This window comes from Manacus vitellinus, unplaced genomic scaffold (assembly GCF_001715985.3).
Source record: "Manacus vitellinus isolate BGI_N305 unplaced genomic scaffold, ASM171598v3 scaffold_24_pilon, whole genome shotgun sequence".
NCBI lineage: Eukaryota > Metazoa > Chordata > Aves > Passeriformes > Pipridae > Manacus > Manacus vitellinus.
Genome location: NW_021939798.1, coordinates 6526737 through 6549340, shown reverse-complemented (window position 1 = coordinate 6549340; position 22604 = coordinate 6526737). Strand labels below are relative to the sequence as shown.

General features: G+C 56.1%; 1 protein-coding gene across 1 annotated transcript; it reads right to left on the bottom strand.

Moving 5' to 3' along the window:
• Positions 1-10901: 10901 nt before the first annotated feature.
• On the bottom strand, positions 10902-22433 carry SPATA20 (spermatogenesis associated 20). Its single transcript, XM_018073352.2, has 16 exons — positions 21954-22433; positions 21517-21654; positions 21233-21297; positions 20674-20828; positions 20294-20437; positions 19826-20027; positions 19597-19727; positions 19412-19516; positions 18837-18911; positions 18412-18624; positions 18065-18257; positions 17138-17306; positions 16508-16716; positions 16169-16368; positions 15968-16048; positions 10902-12391 (listed from the first exon to the last, which is right to left on the bottom strand). Exons 2-16 carry the CDS (start codon positions 21624-21626, stop codon positions 12221-12223), a joined length of 2223 nt encoding a protein of 740 aa, XP_017928841.1. The 5' UTR covers positions 21627-21654; positions 21954-22433; the 3' UTR covers positions 10902-12220.
• Between the last annotated feature and the right edge of the window lie 171 nt (positions 22434-22604).

Sequence of the window (22604 nt, the reverse complement as noted above, 5' to 3'; positions counted from 1 at the left end):
CACCCAGACTCACTCCACCGAGCAGGTCTCCCTCATCTCAGCCTGGTGCTGCCCTCAGACCCCTCTCCTGAGCAGGCACCACTCTGCAGCACAGGGGGCTGGAGCATATCCCTGAGCCTCCAACCACAGAATCATAGGACAGTTTAAGTTGAAAAAAATCTCCAAGATCATCGAGTCCAGCTGTTAACCCAGCACTGCCAAGGCCACTGCTAAACCATGTCCCTAAGCGTCACAGCCACACATCTATTAAATCCCTCCAGGGATGGTGACTCCACCACTTCTCTGAGCAGCCTGTTCCAATGCTTGACCCCTCTTTCAGTGAAGAAATTTTTCCTAATATCCAATCTAATCTTCCCCTGGCAGAACTCAAGGCTGTTTCCTCTTGTCCTGTTGCTTGTTACTTAGGAGAAGAGACCAACCCCTACCTGGCTACAACCTCCTTTCAGTCGAAGCAAGTGATGAACCTTCCCTGAACCTCCTTTTTTCCAGGATAAAACACACCCAAGCTCTCTCAGCTGCTCCTCATAAAACTTATGCTCTAAACCATCCCTCAACTCCCTCAAATCTGCATTTCTTGCCTTTTTTTTTTTTTCCTCACAGGCTCTTTGCCATCCCTTTTCAATACCCTCCTTTCCCCCCCAACCCCCTCTCCTTGCATTGCTTTTGGCTTTCATCGGGTTCCCAAGCAGCCCGAGCGCGGGGCGCGAGCAGCACGCCAGCCCCGCCGCTATCAGCGCTCCCCCTCTAATTGAATCTTCAAATCTTGTCTGACAGGAAGAGACAAGAGGGAAATGAGAGGCTTGTTGCCGGGCCCCGAGTCCCCGAGCGCTGCCGCCGCCAGCTCCGCCGAGCATCGGGATGCCGGCGAGCATCACATGTTGCCTCCCGAGCGCGCCCGTCTCGGCCCCAGCACCGCAAAAAGCACTTCCAGCACCCCAGCAAGGCATTGTCAGAGTTCAGGGTAGTCTCAAGAAATGTACAAGGTACCAAAAAGGCGTCAGAGACGAGACTCAAGCAAGGGGAAGGGCAGAGCCAGGGGAATGCCTGAGGACAGGCTGTGGAGTTCAGTCCTGAGCTCGGCAGGGATCAGGACTCCAATATCTCCCTCAGCACCTTCAGGTTTGCCAGAAAAAACCTTCCAAACAAAAGCAGCACACCCACAAGTCGCCCCTCTGCCCTCACAGTGACTCCAGGCTCGGGAAAAGCAGCCCCCTTTTCTCCATCCAGGATCCCACTATAGCCAGAGGCACTCGAGCAGATCATCACCACCCCCTCCCTGGCACAAAAGCACAACACCAAAAGGTCTTATCACGACAATTCCACCCAGGGCCTTACCTGAGTGTTCTGGAGCTCCAGCCAAAGGACACCTTCACCCCAGAGCTGCACCAGCACCTCCAAACACCTTCCTCCCCCGGGGCTGGTGAGGGGAAGGCAGGAACTCGAGCTCTGATTGGCACCTGCTGAGCAATTGAGCAAATTGCTAATTGAGAAAAGGTGGACATGGGAGGGGGAGAGGTCAGGGAGAGGTCAGCAGCTCCTGGTGTTGGTGGCCAGGCATGAGCAAAACAGATCTTGGCCTGTATTTTAAAAAATAAACCACAATTTGCCCTAGTAAAGTTTTTTTCCAGAGAGCTCTCCCAGCACACATCAGCTGAGCCCATGTTGTGAAGGTCAAACTCATTAAACCCCCCTGCAAGGGCTGTGCTGCTGTGGGGAGGGGGTTCACAGTCCCACCCCAAAGAGGCCAACGCTGTCTCCAAATTCCCAGCCCTGGATGGGAGGTCAGGAGAGCACCATACCATCCACACCCCTGCTCCTGCCCTAAAACAGCAGCTTCCCCATCCAGCTGGGGAGAAAATGACCCAAATGGCTTTAAAATAAATGAATATTAAACGAGCACATGGCACTGATAGCAGTGACCGACTGACATGGCACAAATGTCTCCTGTTCTCCAAGGAGCAGTGAATAGCAGCAAGGGCAGGGGGATGGAGAAACATATCCCTCAGGGGACTGGGAGGAGAGGGGTCAGGACAGGAGGGAGAGTGGGGCTTTAACCCGGGGTCTGCAGAGGCCAAGGGCCAAGTATCCCGGGGCCAAGATAGCAGGATGCTGCATCATGAGCAAGAGCTTGTGCCCTGCATCCCACCGAGCATCCCACCCCAGTGAGTGAGGCCCTGAGCTGGCACCTGGAGTCTGGGACAAATGGGACATCTGGGATGGCTGAGGTGGCTGGGATAGTTGCCCTTGCTCCAGGGAGGGAGCTCTGCACTCACAAACGATCTCAGCCATGACCTGGGAGCACAGCTGAGCGCTGCTGGCCCTTCTGCACCCCACACTTTGCTCCTTTGCTGCTTAACCCTTTTGAATATTATTCATATTCCAGCTCACCCATAACAACCCTTGGTGTGGAAACGGTTTTCTTTTTTTACCCCTTTCCTTATTTTTTTTCCATATAAGGCCTCTGCTGGGAAATCTTTGTAATTAATAGCCCTTTAAAGTAAAATATAATTAAAAATAATGTGGAGCACGCTGAAGCCCGCTGGCAGCTTGTGATAAGGGTGGCTGATGGGGAGCAGGGCAGTCGGGCAGCTGCAGACAGGGGTGCCCAGGCTGGGGGGTGGGTACCCACTGCAGTATCCTGGGGTGGGCTCATCCTGGCCTCCTTTCATCCTAAAGCAATTTCTAAATCACCAAGAGCACCTGGACTTCTTTGTCCCAGCTGTGGGGACACTGAGGTGCATCTCATCATCCTCCCATGGGAGATGGGATGAGATGCTGAAAAAAGCACTGGGGCAAGGGGAGATCCAATCCCACCTGGCTGCTCTTGGGGCCATGATGTGTCCATACACACCCAGGGAGCCTCGTTGGATAGAGAAGTCCAATTTTGACACTTTTAGAAAGGTAGGGAGGGAGAAGGGCTTGTTGAGCCCCCGTCAAAGCCTGTGCTCCCCAGTCACCCTCTTGCAGAAGCCGAGCACTGCAGAAGTGTGGAAATGAGGACTGGCTCATTTAAATTTAATGCTGATGAGGAGATCTTCCTCCTCTTTCCAGCAGAGAGCAGATGTTCTCGTTTCACATAAGCAAGGCGTCTCTAAATCACTTCCCCAGCAGCGAGGTGGACGGTGATGTCATTGTTTATAGGTTATTAGTTATTATTTCATGGGCAAACCTGACGTTTTTCCCTTTTAAACATACACTGAGAGGGATTCTGGGTTTCTGCCATTGAAAATATCCTGGCGGTCCCTCCGCTAGCCTCCTTCCAAGATCGAGGCTGCTCTCCTCATGGCACATAATTAAAACAGCACTTTGAATTTTCAGCAGCTCACAACATCTCCGTGATGCGAGGGAACCCAGGCAACAGCTCCCTGCCGAGCCCGGCCCCTCCCGAGGCAGCGCCCAGCAGCTGTGCCTGCACGGGCTGTGCGTCTGTGGGCGTGCAAGGAGCCAGCGAGGAGAGGTGGCAGAGCAGCGCGGTGACCCTGGGTGGTAGGTGACCCTGGGTGTGAGCCCCGTGCCAGCCGCTCCGTGTGGTCCCCTCCCCTGCGCCGGCTTCGCCGCTCCTCGCTGTGCCGCTGTGGAGGTGGCACCCGGGATGCTTTTAGCCAGTTCAACACGTTTTAGCTGGATCACGCAGCCTTGTCTGTGGCCTTCGCCTGGCATGAATTGTAATTACCTTAACGAATCTACGGGCAACGTGAGCAGCTTGCTGCTGGGGTTTTAACCCGCCCCGTGGCACTGTGGGCTGTCAGGGTCACCGCCTGGTTGGGGGCTGCCCAGCCCTTCGTGAGCACACATAGCCAGAGCCAACAGGGCCAAGAAAAGATTCAGGAGGTGACAGATCTGGCAGGTAAGGGCTGTCAGCACGAGATAAGGGCTTCCTCCCACCATGACCCTGTCCCATTTCACCACCTGAGTGCCTGGCTGTGACTGCCCTGACCTGGCTCTGGCATGGGCCAGTCATGCTTTAGTCCGTGTCCAACCCCACGTGTGTTCCCACTCGAGCAGCAACACAGCAAGGGCACAATCCCAGCTTTACTTCAGCCCAAACCAGGCTCCATTCAGTCTTTGCCCTCCAAGAGTCGAGTCTCAGATGCTTCCCATCCTGGATCTACCCCTGCCCTTCTCCTGCCCCGCTTCCTGCCCATACTGGTGTGACTGGGGCAGCTCCCACCCACAGTGCAGAGCAGGCACAAGGCACTTGCACGCACAGAGGAGCCAGCAATGAAACAGAATATATTAGTGCTCCCCTAACCAACAGAGGGGAGTTAATGGCATCAAACTGGTTTGTTGTTGTTGGTTTTGATTATAATTTTTTTTAAGCTCTGGCTTCTATCTGTCATTACTGTTATATTGCATAACCAGGGAGAAATCTGAATGAAGTTAATACCTGTGGAGCGTGGTGCGGAATATTCATGTACTGGGAACCAGAACGAGGCAAATGTGAATCTTTATTACCAGTGGAGGTTGTTAAATATTTTATTTTCTGTTTGAGACGTGCTGTGACACATGAAACTCAATTAGAGTATAACTAACCCCCACTCTAAATTATACATAAATGACAACAAATGAAGGGGAGCAGCCTGAGCTCCCCTGTGCACAGCCTTGGGGAACAAGGGGGATAACTTTGAGAGAAGAGGGCAGCCCCACCAAGACACCTCTATCCCAGCCAGCGAGCACTGGCACAGCACTGCATTTCCTTTGCAGGGCTGCTTTTTGCCCTGAGACATCCCAGAGGAGACCCTCAGGGAAGCAGGATGGATCCTGTTCCCCTGCAAACCAGCCCATGCCTTCACCCCAATCAGCCCCAGACATCCCATCCCACCCTATTGGTCTCAATGCACCACAGGGACCTCCCAGCCCTCTACTCCTGAGCTGTGTTTACTTAAATCTGAACGTGTCTGGTAATAAAAACCGCAGTGAAAAGGAAAGACAGATGTTAAAGAGAAATATATATCAAGGGCCAAGTGCTGCACTGGTGCCGTGCTATGGAAATGCTGGAGTTCTCTATCCCTTGGCACACCAAAGCCAAGCTAAGAACACAGTCAGGGATGGAAAATTAGGGGCTGAAAGGACTGTGGGGTTAATTCTGTTATTGTTTGCTCTGGAAGATGCTCATCATCACCAGTGAGGCCACACGGATGTGGGCTATAAGTGGCTGCTGCTGGGGCCAAGATTAAGCAGCACCACTGCACAGTATCCACAGGGATATTGCTGTGGGTGGACAGACAGACAGACAGTCAGGCAGACAGCCGTGCTCCCAGCCCAGACAGGCGTTTTCTCCCTGACCCTGCTCAATGCAAAGTTCCCAGGCTGCCAGAATTCCCCTCGGTGGCCTTGCAAGAGCACCCAGCAGGAGCATCCTGCAGTGTTGCCATGGACATGTGGTTCAGCGGGAGCCTGGGTGCTGTACCCCTCTGGGGGTGCTGTAGGACCCCCACTCCACTGCAGCCCTTGTGAGATAAAAGGGATTTGGGGACTTCATTCGTGCCACAAGGATCTCAGCCAGAGACAAGTGTAGGATCTGTGCTGATGATCAAAGCTGCGGTCCTTCATTAGTGTTGGTATCCAGGACCATCATTAGCACGTGATGAGGAGACCAGAGCAGCAGGGCAGACAGGCAGGCAGATGGGGAAGGGGTGTGGTCACTGAACAGCACCTTCCTGGAGGGTTTTTTTCCTGTACTTCTCAGCCTTGCAAGCCTCAAAGGATCCAAGTCCCTGCTGTCCCCGCCATCTCTCTCCCTTTTGGGAGCTCTATCAAAGCACTGCAGTCACAGGGACTGGGGCACTGAACCTCTGCCCTGCCCTGGCCTGGGTTAACCCAGCCATGCTCAGTGCTTTCCCTCCCTGGGGCATGTTTCCAGCCTGATTACCTCTTGATTTTGTCTCCTACCTCCTTTTGCTCTGCCTCACTGCCCCTGCCTGCCCCCAGCACAGGATCCTCCTCGTCCCTGTCCCTCCTCACAGGCTGTGCCCTCCCTGAGCCCTAACCAGCACTGGCCACAAAAAGCAAAGCCAGAGACCTTTTCCTGCCAGAGTTTAGTCCCTGGCTCAGCCTCCCCATGGGCTGAAGGGCTCCCAAACACCATGGGGACACCCACTGTTGCCTCCACCTCAGGCCAAGCTGCCAGGGCACAGGCAGCCTCTGTGGATTTGCTCCATCAACACTCAGGCTGCTGCTTCACACTACAACCAGGACCCCTCCAGCACTTCTGTCTTTGTAGACTCTTTCTAAATGAGATTCTTCTCTTTACTCTGTTATCCCTGCCAACCCCTTAGGACCTGGGAAATAGCTTTGTCTCTGTCGTCTCCCTCTTTAATTTCCAGTTTTTCACTAAAACACAGATTCCCTTTCTTGTCTGCTTTTCTGGGAGATAAACACATCTGTGCTGGCTGTGCTCTGCACATCCCAGAGGCAGCGGGCATCCCCAGCACGTGGCAGGGATAGCAGCTCCCACAACCCTTAGCAGCTGATGGAGACTCCAGTCACAGCCACAGAAGCATGAGTTCTAAAGCATGAGATGGTGAGGAAGATGAGCCAAGAGGTGTAGAAAGCTGGGAACTGCCTGCACCTGAGCAGGCTCCTAGAAGGGGCAAGGGGGTCGTATGTGTGAGCAGGGGCTGGTCCAAAGGCAGGACCTGAGAGCTGCTCATGCAGCCCCAGAGGGATGGGGACCCCCTGCTCCATCACATCCCAGCTGTGGGGCCACACCAGCACGATCCCACCACAAAGCCAGGGGTGATATCAGTGCCACCATACCCAGTGCCCTGGCTCTGTCCAGGGCTCTGTGACTAATTTGGGATGCAGTGGACAGTTTTAATATGCTGCTATAAATATTCATGGGCTGTCAGCTATGAAAAAGGACCCTGCCTCCCTCCCTGCTGCCCTGCCAGGAGGCAGCACTAGGGAGACAGACCAAGCCCTTGCTGGCGACCACAGGGGCACAGAAACCCCGGGGGCCACTGGGACATCCCCAGTTTACACCACTGTGAGAGTGCTTGGTTGATGTACACCTTGAGGACGGCCCGAGCCAGCTTGTTCCCAAATTGTGGTTGAACATCAGAGCAGTTTCCTCACAGCCATGACGTCCCCGGCAAAGCGCGGGGGCGAACGCACCGGCAGGGGCGGGGGCCGGCTGTCAAACCCGTGCCTCCGATCCCGCAGAGCCGCAGCTCGCGCCTGTCACGGCAGCCTCCAGTCTGCTGAGCTGCAAAAACCCGATGAAAGCCTTGTGCTGAGTTGCAGTTCTGCCGTGCATCGCCCGGGGGATCGCCTGCCACCCGGCTCCCACGTCCCCACCTCGCCCTGCCAGCCCCGCATCGCTCAGGCATCGCCACTGCCCCGGCCCCAAAAGCATCATCCCTCAGGGACGTGCAGCCCGATTTCTGCATTTCTGAATACCTATTGATTCCTCTTTTACACTCCTCACCCCAACATATCGATCCAATTTAGCCTCTGTGACTCAAACTAAATTAGCTGCCGTTAATCCATGGATAATTGCAGTGAGCCCGGCTCTGCCTGTCCCAGATTCATGGGTGTCAGGGACGGGGAGGAGAGTTCTGGGTCATTCAGGGACATTCAGGTTCCTCCTCTGTGGGTAAAGCCCACATACATCAGCCCAAAGGCAGTGGGGAAGTTGCCTCAGGACATCCATCCTGCAGCCAGAAATCCGGCTCCTATAGATCAGGACACATCCTGCAGGAGATTTGGCCCCAAAGCCTGGGCATTGCCTCTCAGTTCCAACTTTCCTCAAGCCCTGGGGTTCCTGATGTGGGTTTCTGCCTCAGCTTATACCATAAAGTATTGCTACATGCTTCTTCCAGGCTGCAGCACAAAAGGGGTTAACCCCAAAATCCCCCCCCAGCCACAGAGAGAGGAGCAGCCTCAACCCTCGCTGGAGCCTTGGATGAAACCCCAGATGGAAAGCAGAGCCTGTTCCCCTTTGATTAGAAGCCCAGGCTCCCTGGGAGCCCTCAGCATCTCTCGCCTCTAATTTAGCAGCTCACAAAGTGCCAAAGGCAGTGGAGATGCCACACTGTCACCTCACCTGGACTGACAGCCTGGCACAGCACCTGGGGACATCCCCACACTGATGACAGGGCCATCCCTCCACTGGGGTCCTGATTGCTGTGTGCACCCCAAAACTCTCCTCCCACCCAGACACCCATAAACGTGCACCCTCCTCCCCAGACATGCAAAGCCTCCACAATAAAAACATTTAATTTTGATTTAATGCAGTAGTCACTGCGGTCAGTAAACACCGAAACTATATTAAAGGAGGATTAGTGACCGTGTAATGGCCAAGTGTCTATTGCATAACCCTTAATCGCTGTGGATGGCTTCCCTCCATGCCATGGGGCCTCTGGCCATCCCTCCCCATCCCTCCCCGCCTTCCCAGTCGTGGCAGAGGTTGACACTCCCCTGAGAAATTGATGGGATTCCTGAGGCTTCCAGGCAGGAGTGGGAGACCTCCAAGTATTAAACTGGTTAAAAGCATCTGCCCACAAGTGCAAAGCCTGTTTGGGGCAGCTGAGCATTGTATGGGGATGATGGTCCCCAAAACACCTTGGCCCGTGCATCTGGCAATGGCAGCCAGCCTGGGGAGAGCTGCAAATTCCCCTGCACAGCCCTGGAGCATGTGGTGGCCTCTGGGAGAGGCCAGGCAGGGCACACACTCCAGGACCATGCCGGGGTGGTGGATGTTTTGGACAGGAATGACCTGGACATGCTTTTGTGGGAGGGGAAACTGAGACAGCAGCTGAGCCAAGTGGGACACACCCACAGAGTCCCCACACCACAGTCTGGCTCTGCCTCCCCCCTCAGGTCCCTGGCACCCATCTGCATGGAAAGTCAGTTTAAAAATCAAAAAGCACATTTTGAGAAAATGTTGGCTGGATTCAGCTGCAAATTCACTTGTCAGGAATATTGGAATTACTGGAGCTGGATGGCGTGAACGTCTGTGCAAGGCAAACGTTGGGGCAGGGAGGAGGTAGCAGAGCTGCTGAGCCCCCCCAGCCTCCCTGCTGCCTGCAGATGCTCCATGGGATGCTGGAAGAGGGTTGCTGCAACACAACACATGCCCCCACCCACCTCCTGGTGCAAGGGGACCCCAGCAAGTGCCCCGAATTACCCCAGAAAGGAGGCTAGAATTCAGGGGACTCACCATGGCAGCTTGCTGGCTGCAAATTCCCCCTGGGTGAATACTGCAGTAACTGGGCTTGACAGTTTAGGATTGGCACAGAGAGACTCTTCATACCAGCCCATACCTCCTGCCCCCCTGCACTTGCCTGTCATAGTCTCCCCTAATGTTTCAGGGCATCATGGTGCTTCTCCATCACTTTCAGAGCAGCCACTGAGCAGCACTTCCCAACCTCCTCCTGCAGCAGCCCCCAGCTACCAAAACCTGCCTGTTTATGCACAAAATAACCCTCAGGCAGGAGCTAATCAGCCACTCAGGCGTGAGCAGATCGGTGCTCAGGTGCTGACTGTTTGGCCACCCAAGCATGGCAGGACGGGGTGCTGAGCCGTGCCCTAACGGGGTGTTCACGCGTGAATTAACCGGGTGTGAACGGGGCACCCACGCTCGGGCACCCACGTGGGAAACAACCGGGTGGGAAAACCTCATTATTTTGCCCAATGCACCTTCTCAAAGGCTGGGATGCCCAAATTGCACCCCCCCCCCCCATGTGCTTCAGATGGGGGGGTACCGACACTGGAGCAGGGCTGGATCCAGGCTTGGGGACACCCCCTCTTCATCCCCCCACTCCCACAGATGCAACATCCCAAACAACAAACAGCTTTCAAAGCCTGCCTCCCATTGATGTCACATCAATGCCAGCAGAGATAAAAGCCAAGAGACCCAGAACCAGTGCTGGCTTTGCTGGAGAATAATAATTAGAGGGAAAGCCTCATTAGTGCAGCAAGGGTGGCTGCCTGCCTGTGCATCCTGGACCCCCCAAAGGGGCACGGTGGGTGTCAGCCCTCCCAGCTGCCTTGGTGGGCTGAGCAATGGGGTGCACTGCACTTCCCCCAGTGTGTCAGATGTTAAAGGGGGGTTTTATATTAAAAAGAAAGAAGGGGGAAATCTTGTTTCTCTCCATCCATGGCTGCTCAGGGCTTCCAGGTGAGCCCAGAGCCCCAGGCAGGGTGATGAAGTCCTGCTGTGCCCTCCAGAGCAGCCTGATGGCAAACCCAAGTGTTGGTGGGAGAAAAACAGCACATCAGTTATTTGATGTGGTTTTAGAGGGGTTTTTTGACAACTCTGCAGCTGGAGAGGAGCAGGGGGAGCTTCTCCAGCTACCCTCCGTGCTGGTGGGGAAGGGGGGGTCTTGTGGTGCCCCAGGGAGAGTCCCTGGCAGTCCCTGCATCTGCCACTGAAGGGAACACAGGAAAAGGTTGAGGAAATGGGTATTGTGAAGTGGCACAGGACCCTTGAACCCTGAGACCACACTCCATCACCCTCTTGAGAGGGTGGGCTGGCTGGGCAGCACCTACTAGCCCTGTCTCCTGGTAAGTGCCCCAGAAAACAACACTTGCAGCAAATCAACAGCATTTGATGTGAAATCAGTGGCTTGGTGACAGGAAAAGGATGACAAAGGAAGTGTCACTGGGAGGGTTTAACCACTGTGACCACCACCGAGGAGCAGCAGCCATGGGTGCCCTGGCACCCAGCCTGGCTGGGGGATACTGAGGGGACCAGCAATGGGGTGCTGCAACCAAACTCCAGCAAACCCCCCCCTTGCCAAGGCCAAAACGCTGAAGAGCTGAAGCAGATGGGTGGCTCTGGGGGTGGGCAGAGTGGGGCCACAAAGGACAGAGTCACCAGCACCCGGGGATGGGAGCGAGGCAGAGGTGCCAGGTGAAGAGAGGTGCCACAACAGCAGTTATTCATCACAGAGAACTTTTCATTCTTTTTTGTTTTGGTTTATTTTATTGAGAGGTGAGCCCAATTCATCCTGACAGAGGTTCACAGCACAGCTCTGCCCAGCGGCTGCTTACAGAGACGCGCCGACAAGCAAGACAGTGTGGGGGAAAGGCACCCTGTGTCTGTGCCACAGGGGGCTGGTGGGCACCGAAATGGGCTCAGCATATCGCCCCCAGCCCTGTGCCACCTCAGGGACAGCTGCCATTGTGGCATCTGAGATGTCTGGGCTTCCCTGCGGGCACTCAGCACCAGCCCTGCTCTCAGAGGATGCTCTCCCAGCAGACACAGACCAACTCGCTCCGAGCACTCCTGAGGACGGGTGTCAAATCAATCCCCACAGCAGAGATGCCAAGTTAAAAAAAAAAAAAAAAAAGAGCAAAAAAACCCAGAGGAAAGCAGCCAGCCATCTGCCAAACCAGCAACTTTCAGCTGGATTTCCAGAAACACTTCAGCTTTTAAAACCAAGAGAGGAGAGAAAATAAAACCCCTCCTCTTCCACAAGCATAGAAAGCATTCAGATGAAGTGCAAAATTCCAATTTTACTTCAAAGGCATTTCTCCTGGCTGGTTACCCCCAAAATTCTGGCACAACCCACTGGAAAGCTGGTGGGCAGTGCTGTTTTGCTGCCAGATGACAGCACCCGGCCAGCCTGGGCACGGGGTGCCATACCAGGGGAGCTCAGGGTGTCAGAGGGATGCTGAAAACCTGGTACTCACCTGTTTGGAAGCAGGGAGGGTGAGGTGGGATGGAGGGGAGGACAAAGTGAGAATAAAGTTTTCATCAGTTGTAATCAGCAGGTTTTTTCATGCACTATATATTAACTTAATGTATGTTACAATCTCTTCTGTAATGGAAAAATACCACAGCTGTCGTAACCAGTAACACGTTCAAGAGCACTTGACGCCCAAGTCATCCAGGTGCTTTTGACAGTGTTACCTTCGGTTGCTATAGGAACCCTAATAGTTTTCCCATCTGACTTCTCCATTAACGCTGGGATTTATATTTAATTTGTTTTCCTTTTCCTCGGCAAGAGGCAGCGAGCACAAGTGTGCGTTCATACGCTCCTCCGTGGGTGTCTCCTGGACGTGCCAAAATCAGCACCGGGGACCAGAGTGGGTTGTGCCGAGACGGTGCTGGAGTGACAGACCCCGACCTGCTGCAGGTGGGGAAGGGCACAGCCCCAATGCACTGCCAGGAACCATCTGGGATGGTGCTCAGGGTGGCTTTATTACAGGGCTCTCCCATGGTCCCGTGCCAGTCTGTCCCCCCTCTTGCCTTCCTGCAGGGCTGAGGGGCTCATGGGCTGAGCATCCCACGCAGCTCCTGGGTAGAGGTGACAGGCAGGGAGCAGGTGAAGTTGCTGCAGAGGTAGGCGGTCGCTTTCCCATCCTTCCTCTCCAGGGACGCAAGGAAAGGCAACTGGCGGTAGAGGAACCCAGCGCTGTCTCCATCTGCGAGCATCAACACCTGTGGAAAAGGAGCTGTGAGAGCCGGAGAGCACAGCCAGACAGTGACAGACAGCTGGTCATTCCCTCCCCACTGACATGCCAAGGGTTGGCAGTGTCCCCCCCATGTGCTTGCCCAAAATGGGGAGGGACAGAGAGCTGAGGGCACCCATGCCTGTGTCCCACGGTGGTCACATCCCTGTAACAGCTGTAGTGGAGGGAGCGCAATGGAAATGTGGCAGCTTTGCCTCCTTGTCTGCTCCAGACACTTGGCAGCCAGGATGGAGCACAGGGACCAGCACATCCCAGCCTGGAGGGGGCTGCCTGAGCCAGCTGGCTCCCTGGGAATACCTGCCCAGCCCAGGGGTAGCCCCAGAACCAGCTGCAGCATCACCCCATCCCATCTACAGCCCAGCTCCTCCTGCCCCCCTCCACACTTCCCAAAAAACTCAGCCACTGGCTGTGGGTCAGGGGCTCTCCCAGCTGACACAGCAGCACCAGCCAGGGGTGATGGCCAGGCTTCCAGGATAATTAGCTTTTCTGAAAGGGAAAATGTTTGTTAAAGCCTCAGGGCTTGCAGGCTAATCAGGAGGAAGGCCAGGAGCTGGCTGAGAGCCTCGTGTGACACTGATGCACAGGGTGAGCAAAATGCTGGCCCTTCCCAAGGCCCAAGGCATGGCAGGAGCATCCTGCTGCCAGAACACACACCCTTGCCCACCCCAGCCCCAGCCCAGCAACATGTACCCGCTGCAGTGCCTGCCGGGCATGGACACACTCACCACATGCCACTACACTCATACCAACACCAACAAGGGATGCCAACACCAAACTCTGCTCCCACAGCACACACATCTCCCGCCCCGGCACCGCTTGCACCAGCCCTGGGGCCAGCAGCAAACCCAGCACTGACACCCAAGGATGTGCACACAGCCTCACCTGTACCTGGCAGGGGCTGCCCACACTCCTGTGTCCCCAGGGGGCCACTGTGTCCCCAGGTCCCTGTCCTGGATAACGGCTGCTGCAGTCCTGTCCTGTCCCCCATCACCCCCACATCTGTTTGGCCACTGCCCTGACCCAGCTCTGGCTCAGCCCGTCTCCCTGCCTGCCTCCTGCTCCCCCCCAACTTCCTCCCCCCTCGCCTTTGTCTGGAATTAATTCCAGGAGTGATTAATTACCAATTCATGTCCAATCTGAAATTCATTATTCATTTTTCTCACAAGCTCCCCAAGGTCCTCTCACGGGGCCAGGATGAAGGCGAGCGGCAGGCGAGCGCTCTGCAGCTGAGGAGATAATGGGATCCTTCATAATTACCCTAAAGACCATTAACAGGGCAGGGATCTATACCAGGAGCTGAGATTCAGCCCTGGAGCAGGGATCCAACTCTCTGTGCTCCCAGCACCAGGACACTCTGAGCAATAGCCATCAGCATCACCCCAGAGCACTTGCCCCACAGCAGCCGCCTGTGGCAAAGGCCTCCTTCTGGCCCAGGGTCCACTTAAAACCATGGCCTCAATGCCATTTTATCACTGGCATCTCGTTACAGCAAAGATTCCAATGTGAGGTTTGTAAGGAATTAATTACTGGAACGACCTAATTAATTGTGTTCCTGTAGACGAGCCTGGCCCCCAGCGCCCTGCCAGCACTGAGGGAGTGGGGGCGCAGGGGACACAGCAATGATGTCTCCCCAACTCCTTGGCAAAGCAAATTCCCAAAGCTGCCATGTCCCTGGAGCAGGTGACCTGGGACTGCTCTGCTTCAGTCAGCTTCCCAGGATGGGGAAGGAGAGCTCAGGAGCAGCTGGAGGGTGCAGGAGGCGGGTGGGAAAAGGAGCACCCACATGTCCATGTGATGCAGCACGGAAAGATGGACGGCAGTCAGGAGGCAGCAGGCTGCTCCCAAAGGCAGTGAGACCCTCTGAGCGGTGGGATTCTCCCTCACCTTCCCTCCATCCCCTCTGCAAGGTGAGGAGTCATTGCTACTCCCAGACATGCTGCTCAGCTCCTACTGCTCCTGCACACTCGTGCTTGGGGAAGCAGAGACACGTGCTCATTGGGCTCTGCTCCTCTTGGAGCCACAATCCTTCTTCCAGGAAACAAACCCAAGATACTGAATGAAACAGCTTCAGTTCCATCCCACCATTGCAACACAAGGAAGATGCAAGGGCAGGCAAGGGGCAAACAGGGCCAGACCCCCACCCTGCCAGCTACCAGGGTCCAGCTTCAGCCCCCCACAAGCCCCACCAAGCACAGCCCCCCTGCATGCAGCCCAGACAGGCACCACTGTGCTGAGGCAGCCCCTGAGCACCCTGTGACATCACTCCCCCATGGAAATATCCATCCAGAGCACCCAGCCCTCACCTTCTTCCCTACCCCGAGGAAGGCAACAGCTTGAAGGAGAAAGACCTGCCCCTGGGGAGGGAGCATCCCCACCAGCCAGGCTTGTTACCAGCTTAGCAGGAGGGAGCTGAATTGCAGGGAAGGAGGGGACATGGCTGTGCTGTTCGTTCTGCTCAAGACCCTGAAGCTGCCCCTGACATGGGCTTGGGGGACCAACAGCTGAACCAGCTGTGGGCAGAGAGTGGGTTATCAGCAGCAGTGCCGGGCTGCCCACTGCCACCACAGCACTTCCTGTCCCTGCAAACTGGGTCACCCACTGTAATCCTTCAAAGGGAGACAGGAAGAGTGCAGGAGCAGAGGCCCTGAAGATGGCACAGGGACCAGCATGGCTGGGGGTGCTGCTGGCCAGGTGATGGTGGGAGGAAGGAGAGCTGTGTGCCCCACTCACACTCCTGGGAGTTGTGTCCCTCCTCCAACATCGGCATTAAACACAGCTGGGCACACAGACAGAAGGTCAAGGGTGACAGCCCCGTGGGCTGAGTTAATGTGAGGACAGAGCAGGGGATCCTGTGCTGACAGCTCAGCCCTCCACAGTTCATGCCAGCTGGGGCTACAGAAGGAAAACTGGTGCTTTGGCCTCAGCACCAGCTTGCCACGTGCTGAGGTTGAACATGCCAGTCCCTGGCACCAGGACCCAAGAGGTAGGGATGAATCTGGTCCAAACGTTGAGCCCCCTCACCCACAGCCCAGTCCTACTTCCCTCAGCTCCACAGCTTTGCTGAGGTCAGAGCCATCATGCCCAGGGCAGGGACACTGCCTACCACACCTGATGAGCACCAGCTTTGGGAAATGCCAGCCCCTCCTGCCTGGGGGTACCCAGAGCTGGAGCAAACCTTGCTACTTCCAAGGATGCCAGGGTGGCTACAGGCAACAGGTGACCCACACACTGGCTGGATCTGCATGGGGCATGACACATCCCCACCGGGCATGACACACTGGCACCAGAATGAAAGGTTTTCCCTTGGGAAAGCACTGGGCTCAGGCTGAGAGCAATGTAAACAGCCAGCAGCAAAAGCAGTTGCTGCTGCAGCTACTGATGGGCTGGGCTGCCTGTGCTCTGGAAAAGACAGGATGCTTCCTGGAAGGGAGGAAGGACAAAGGAGGAGAATGGATGTTAAAGCAGCACCAGGAAAAGGATGGAAGCACCACCAATGCAGGCAGCAGGGGCCAGGGGAGGCCTGGCAAGTGGGAGGCACCTCTACCTTGTTCGGGCTGAAGACAGAGCGGACGCAGTGCAGCATCTCTTTGGTGTCTTCTCCTTGGGGATCCCCACAGATAACGACCTGTCCAGGGGGAATGTGAGTGGCAGGAGGGAGAAAACAGAGCTGTGACTGCACCCACACCACCGCCAGGCCCGCTCCCTGCAGCAGGTCCCAGAGGGGACACTGAGTCCCAGCCCATACCTGTCTGAGGGTCTGATGGAAGATGGCAGTGGCCCGGGCCATCTCTGGCAGGGCTATCGGGATCTTCTTCAGCCTCTCTGAAAAAGCAGCCAAGATCTGCCCAGCTTTCTCCACCCAGTCCATATGGCCAGAGTAACAAGCTGCTCGGAGCAGGTTTGTGACAGTGACAGAGTTGGCGGTGGGCTCTGCTCCATCTTGGTCTGCAGGGGACAACAACTCCCATCAGCCCAGTGCCTCACCACCCCATAGCCTGATCCTCCTGCCTGGTATCGCCCCTGTCCTCCTGAAGCTGCCCCACACCATCACCCATGGAGGTCATGGCCACGTCCCCAAGCTCACCACCCTTGAGGCGCAGGAGCACGGAGGGATCACCAGCCTCGCTGGAAAAATACGCAAAGCCTTTGGGGTCCCAGAAGAGCTCGTCTTGCATGTGCTGGAGATGCAGGGCCCACTCCAGCCAGTCCTGTTCCAGTGAGGCTTCATACAGGTCAAAGAGTGCTTGGATGACGAAGACATAATCCTCCAGGAAGCCCTGGATGGGCACAGCACTGCGGGGGCATATGGGGAAGGAGCATCAGGATCTCTACACTGACCAGGTTGTAAATGTTCTCCAAGCCAACAAAGCCCTGCCTAGTGGTCTCTGCGACCCAAGGAGATGCCACCAAGATAAGCAGTGGATGTGCTAAATCATCACACAGCTCAGCCCCAGGGTTCTGTACAGGAGATGAGGGCAGGAGAAGACTCCTGCCATCATGGATGAGGAATGGGAAAGGATTTAACCTTAATCCCTCCTCACTGGGTGGGGGGCACTAACACATCCTTAACTGCACTGGAAGCGGTTCTATACAAAGTAAAAAGCCTCCCTCCCTCCCACTTCAGTCCTGCCTGGAAGACAGGAGGATGGGCTGTGCTGGGAGTCTGGGCAGCACCTGCAGAGTGGCCAGTTGACCTACAGACACTGACACTCACCTCTTCTCCACTGAGTTGTCCTTGCCCCGGTAGCAGCTCCGCAGCAGCCTCCCACTGTCGGGGTCGAAAAGGTGTGTCCTCAGGAATGCAGCTGCCTGTGCAGCCCTTTGCACATACCCCTGCTCAGCCAGGGCCGCCCCAGCCTGGGCAAAGCCCGAGATCATCAGCCCTGCATAGGCACAGACACAGGGATGGGCTCAGAGGGGCACACGGGAGTCTGTGTCTGTCAGTGGAAGGACGCTCAGTGTGAAGCTCATCCTCCCTGATGCCAGCAGGTCAGGGCTCAGTCACCAGTTCTTCTGCTCAGTTCAAATCACTAAGGAAGTCACTTACTGTCACCAAAAAGAAAGGCAGAGCGCTGCAAGGCCAGCAGGAGCTGAGCTTTTGCTTGTGGGCAGAAACAGGGCTTAAGAGTATGTCTGCAGGAGGTGGCATAACTCCAGCCCACACCAGCTCCAGATCCAGACACCTAGGGATTTACTGCTGGGAACAGTGCCTGGGGTCCTGAAGTATAACCTGCAGCAGGATGCCCAAACAGACAGACACAGAGCTGTGGTTCCCCCTGTGCATGCAGCAGTGGGGATGGGCTCTGTGCCAGCCTGGATTCTGGGTCCCCAATTCAGTACCCTTCCCCACAGCCCAGTCAGGGCAGCTGGGCTGAGCCAGGAAAAGAGTTTTGCTGCTCTCTGCTGGCAGCTGGGGAGGGAAATAAAGCCAGAACAATATCCCAATGCTCCACAGCCTCACAGCTTGCAGGTGTGGGGCTGCTTCCCCAAAGTCCCTGATCCCAGCCCACCCGTGCCTCTCTGGGCATTCTCCAGGCCCAGCAGGACTCGTTGCTACCAGCCCCCCAAAACGTGCTGGCCCCAGGGAGCCGCAGAGGGGTCCAGCCAAGGAACATGCCCCTGGAGCTGAGCTGCCTCTCACCATTCCATGCTGCCAGCATCTTGGAGTCCAGGTGTGGCCGTGGCCGCCGTGCCCGGGCTGTGCACAGCCTGTGCCGGCATTCCTGCAGCAGGGCATCCAGCCGGCCCGGCTCCAGCCCAAACCGGGCTGCTGTCAGCTCCGGGGAACTCCGGGCAATGAGGACGTTCTTGCCCTTCAGCTCCTCGTGGGGGTCCTGAAGGGAGAGAAATGAGTTCTATGAAGACCATCCGACTGGGGAGGGGCCAGACCCCGTGTGCTTTGGGGCTGCTCTGCCATCCCTCCATGGCCAGGGATGCGGGTCCCCCACCAATGCTCCCGGTACCAGGCAAGTCTTTGCTCTCCCTCACCTGCATGGGGTCCACGTTGCCGTTCTCCTTCACTCCATAGTGGTGCATGAAGACATCCCCCAAGGTTGTGCCCTCTGTGGCCCCCTCGACAGGGTCAGGGAGGAGAGCCTGGAGCTCCTTGGCCTCCCACACACAGAAAGCTCCTTCTCGCTTCTCTTTGGATGTGATGGTTGGGTAGGAATCTGCATCCTCTGCACTATAGAAACCTCCTGCCTGGGAAAAGAGCAGCAGAGAAACCCTCCAGCTACCGGGACAGCACCTTCAAAGAGCTCCCCATCACTGCTTGGCCAGCAGTCCAGCCACCGAGCCTCAGCAGTGCCCCAGACTGAGCTCAGCTGGGGAGGGAGAGAGGGAAAAGAAGGCCCAAGCCACATTCCAGGGCAGGGTAAGTGGATCCCTTTGGCTCAGCTCAGGGAACAACCTACCTGGTCACTCAGGTCCCGTGAGACGTAGAGCAGAATGTCACGGGCAACATCGGCAAAGAATTTATCACCAGAGATCTGAGGGAGGCACAGGGTGGACATCAGTGTTACAAGGAGCAAGGGGGAGGCAGGAGACACAGCAAGATAAAGTAAGAGACTCCAATCTAAAGAGTTGGCAGAGGTGAGTCACACTTGAAAGTCCAGGCATTTGAAATGTGGGATGAATTCAGAGTGAGATCTCCAATACAAATCTACTATCAGTGTATACTAATCATCTACTAACCCTGAGGTTACACCAAGGTCAGAGGCAGCAGCATTTGTTTGCTGACTTGCAAAGACCAGCCCAAAGGCTGTTCCCTCCCCTGTTATGCTCAAAACCCTGGGGCTACACTGTCACGGGTTTGTGCAGTGTTTCTGTTTAAACAACAGCAGATGAAGGGGAGCATGGGATTGCTCCATGCCCATGGGATGGGCAATATTTTGGGGAACAGGCTTTGAAGCTGCTCCCCAAATCAAACCAGCCCTCCCCAGCCAGCATGAGTGGGCTCACCCCTCACAGAGGGATGCCACAGCTGTACCTGAAATGCTCTGCTGTACACAGCTGCCAGCTGCCCCTGGTCATACAGCATCTTCTCAAAGTGAGGGACGTGCCAGTGCTGGTCGGTGGAGTAGCGGTGAAACCCCTGCAAAGACCACATGGACACGTCTCCACCCCACATCTCCAGGGCATGCCAGGGGTTTACCCCCAAGAATTTCCTCCTACCTGACCAATGTGGTCATGGATGCCCCCATGAGCCATCATCTTGAGGGTATGCAGAGCCATCTGCAGTGCCCGGGCACCCTCTGGAGTTGTTTGGTGCAGGGCCCAGTACGTGAACATGAAATTCAAATTCACTGAAATACAGGGAGAAAGTGAGAGGCTGTGGGGTGGGCTGTGCCCCCACAGCACTGCCTGCCCCATGACAGGGCTCAGCAGCAGAGGCCACACTGACCTGGAGTGGGGAACTTGGGGGCTTGGGAAAAGCCACCGTAGTCCTCATCATAGGATCTGGAGAGCTGCTGGAAACAGGTGTCCATCACCTCTTTGGATGGTGGGGGTGACTCCTGGCCCTGTGCACGGATTTCAGATGTCTGTCTCAATGCTTCCAGAATCCTGTGGCTGCTCTCCAACAGGGCATCTTTGTTCTCCTTCCACTAAGATGCAAAGGAGAAAGACAGTTCTTCCGTGTTTTTATTCTCTGTTTCCTGCCTTGCGTCAGTCCAAACCCATCTCTGGCTCTTGATCACCCTCCCCAGATCAGCTCAAATCCACCTCCAACCCAGCCAAAGCTCTGGCATGTTCTCTAGGATACTCTTCCTCACAACTGTATCGCCTAAGTCAGTCACCCTTCAAGCCCAGACCAACTTCCCTGGGTCCCTTTTGGCTGAGCACTGGCTGCTACACCATTCCTGCCCCGCACCTGCTCTGCGATCCGGAGCAGCACGGTCCGAAAACCAACGCGATGAAATCGATCCTCAGGAGGGAAGTACGTCCCCCCAGCAAAGGGCTTCAGATCTGGGGTCAGCCAGACACTCATGGGCCAACCACCTCCACCGCTGGTGGCCTGAAAGACACATCACGGGCGCACCAAGGTCACGCAAGAGGCACCTTCTGCTCTCTGCCCCTCCAGCACATCCAAGAGCCTCACTCGAGGACAGAGGTGTGTTTCTCTCCACCCCCAAGATGGCCCCATCCATACCACCCCACAAACTGGTTCCTCTTGCCCGAGGAAGGTGACCAAGAACCTCAACTTGAGGGAGCCAGTCAAAGCCTCCTGGGCACTGCCCGTGCCTCCCTCACCTGCACGAAGGTCATGTACACTCTGTCCACGTCTGGCCGCTCCTCACGATCCACTTTGATGCACACAAAGTGCTTGTTCATGATCTCCCCAATCTCCTTGCTCTTGAAGGACTCCTCCTCCATCACATGGCACCAGTGGCAGGTGGAGTAGCCCACTGAAAACAAGCTCAGGTGAGTGAGGAATGGCCCTTTGCAGGGAGCAGGACACATTTGAGTGATGGGGAGATCACTCAGAGATGGGGAGCCCTGTTATGGGCAACAGCTACTGCCCCCCTAGAGAAGAAAGGGAGGGGAAAGGAGAGGAGGGGAAAGGAGGGCTCCTTTGGGCCTCTCCAGAAGGAAGGGTAAGGCCCCCTGGGCTCTCCAGCTCTTCCTCTTAAAATCTTGCCAAATCTTGCTCCCAGGTGAGCCCACTTTTGGAGAGAGCTTTTCCAGCACGTGGTCTTCTCTTGTTTGGTGTCCATCAGTACCTACATGGCTACTTGGGATGCAGCCCAGCTTATCTGATCATCTACTGAACCACCCACGGGGACACGAAATATGTCTTGTTTCTGGTTACCTGACAGGAATATCACCTTGTTTTCTTTCTTCGCTTTATCAAAGGCTTCCTGACCCCAAGGGTACCTGTGGGGGGGAAGACGAGAAAGGAACTTCAGGGTTTCCAGCTGCCAGGACCAGGCTCCTCCAGAACTGCTGCCTGGTCAGAGTAGTCAGGACAGCCAGAGCTGGCTCAGGAGGGTGGACCCTGAGCCTGGGGGGGCTTCTATATGGCAGCGAGTTCCTAAGCCACACAGACACCAGGAGAGGAGGAGGACGAGGGGGAAAGGTTCCCATTGCTCTTACCAATCCACGGGGTTGTGGGCGTGCTGCAGCAGGTACGGGGACTTCTCGTTAATGAGGCGGTTGGTGTGACGAGGGTTGCCGGGGGGGCTGGGTGACCCCCCTGTGGCCATGGCTGCCAGCCCCGTCAGGAACGTGCACCTGTGACAGCAAACAGGGTCCTGGGCTCCCTGCTCAGCACAGGGCAGCTCAGCCTTCACAGAGAGCCACGATGGCCCAGGGCACAACCACCATCACCCCAGTCCCTGCTGGTGCCCCCACTCCCAGCCCCAGTTCTGAGTGGCACTTAGTCCACCTCCTTCCCCCTCCCCGGACCCTACAAGTCCTCTCCACTCAACTGGAGGCTCAGGGGAGGTTGTTCTCCTCCAGTTTGGCACAGCCATGGCAGAGGACTGCCATCCCCAGGGCTGCCCCCCCACCAGCACCCTTTGGGGACACACCTGACAGCTGTGGGTGCAGGAACAGCGTCTGTGGGACTTGACCTGCATGTCCTCAGAGAGGAACATCCCCTCAGAGAGGAAAATGCCCTTCCGGGGGTGCAGGGGTGGGTGGAGGGTGTGGGTGTGGGCAGGGTGGTTACAGGCCCTTCATGGGGAAGGGAGTGAAGGGCAGGAGGGGACCACAGAGACTCCTCTGCTGCTGGGCAGGATGCAGGGCTGGGGCGTGAGGATGCAGGAAGAGTGCAGGGATGCAAGGATGGTGTGCAGGGATGCAGGGCTGGGATGCAGGTCTCAGGTGCAGGGATGCAGGAATGCAGAAGGGGTGCGAGGATGAAGAGCTGCGATGCAGGGATGTAAGGCTGGGATACAGGGATGCAGAAGGGGTGCGGCGATGAAGGGACGGGATACAGGGATGCAGAAGGAAGTGTGAGATGGGGTGCAGATCGGCTGTGCGGAGAGTATGTAAAGCCATGCAGGGGGTGGAGGAATGCGGGGAGGATTTAGGGAGGATACGGGGGTGTGCAGAGGGATGCAGGGAGGATGCCGGGGAATGAAGGAGAGGCTTTAGGAGGGATTCAGGAGGAGATGCAGGGCGGGGTACAGGGCGCTGCAAAACAACTTAGGGAATGCAGGGGGGCACAGAAGGGGTGC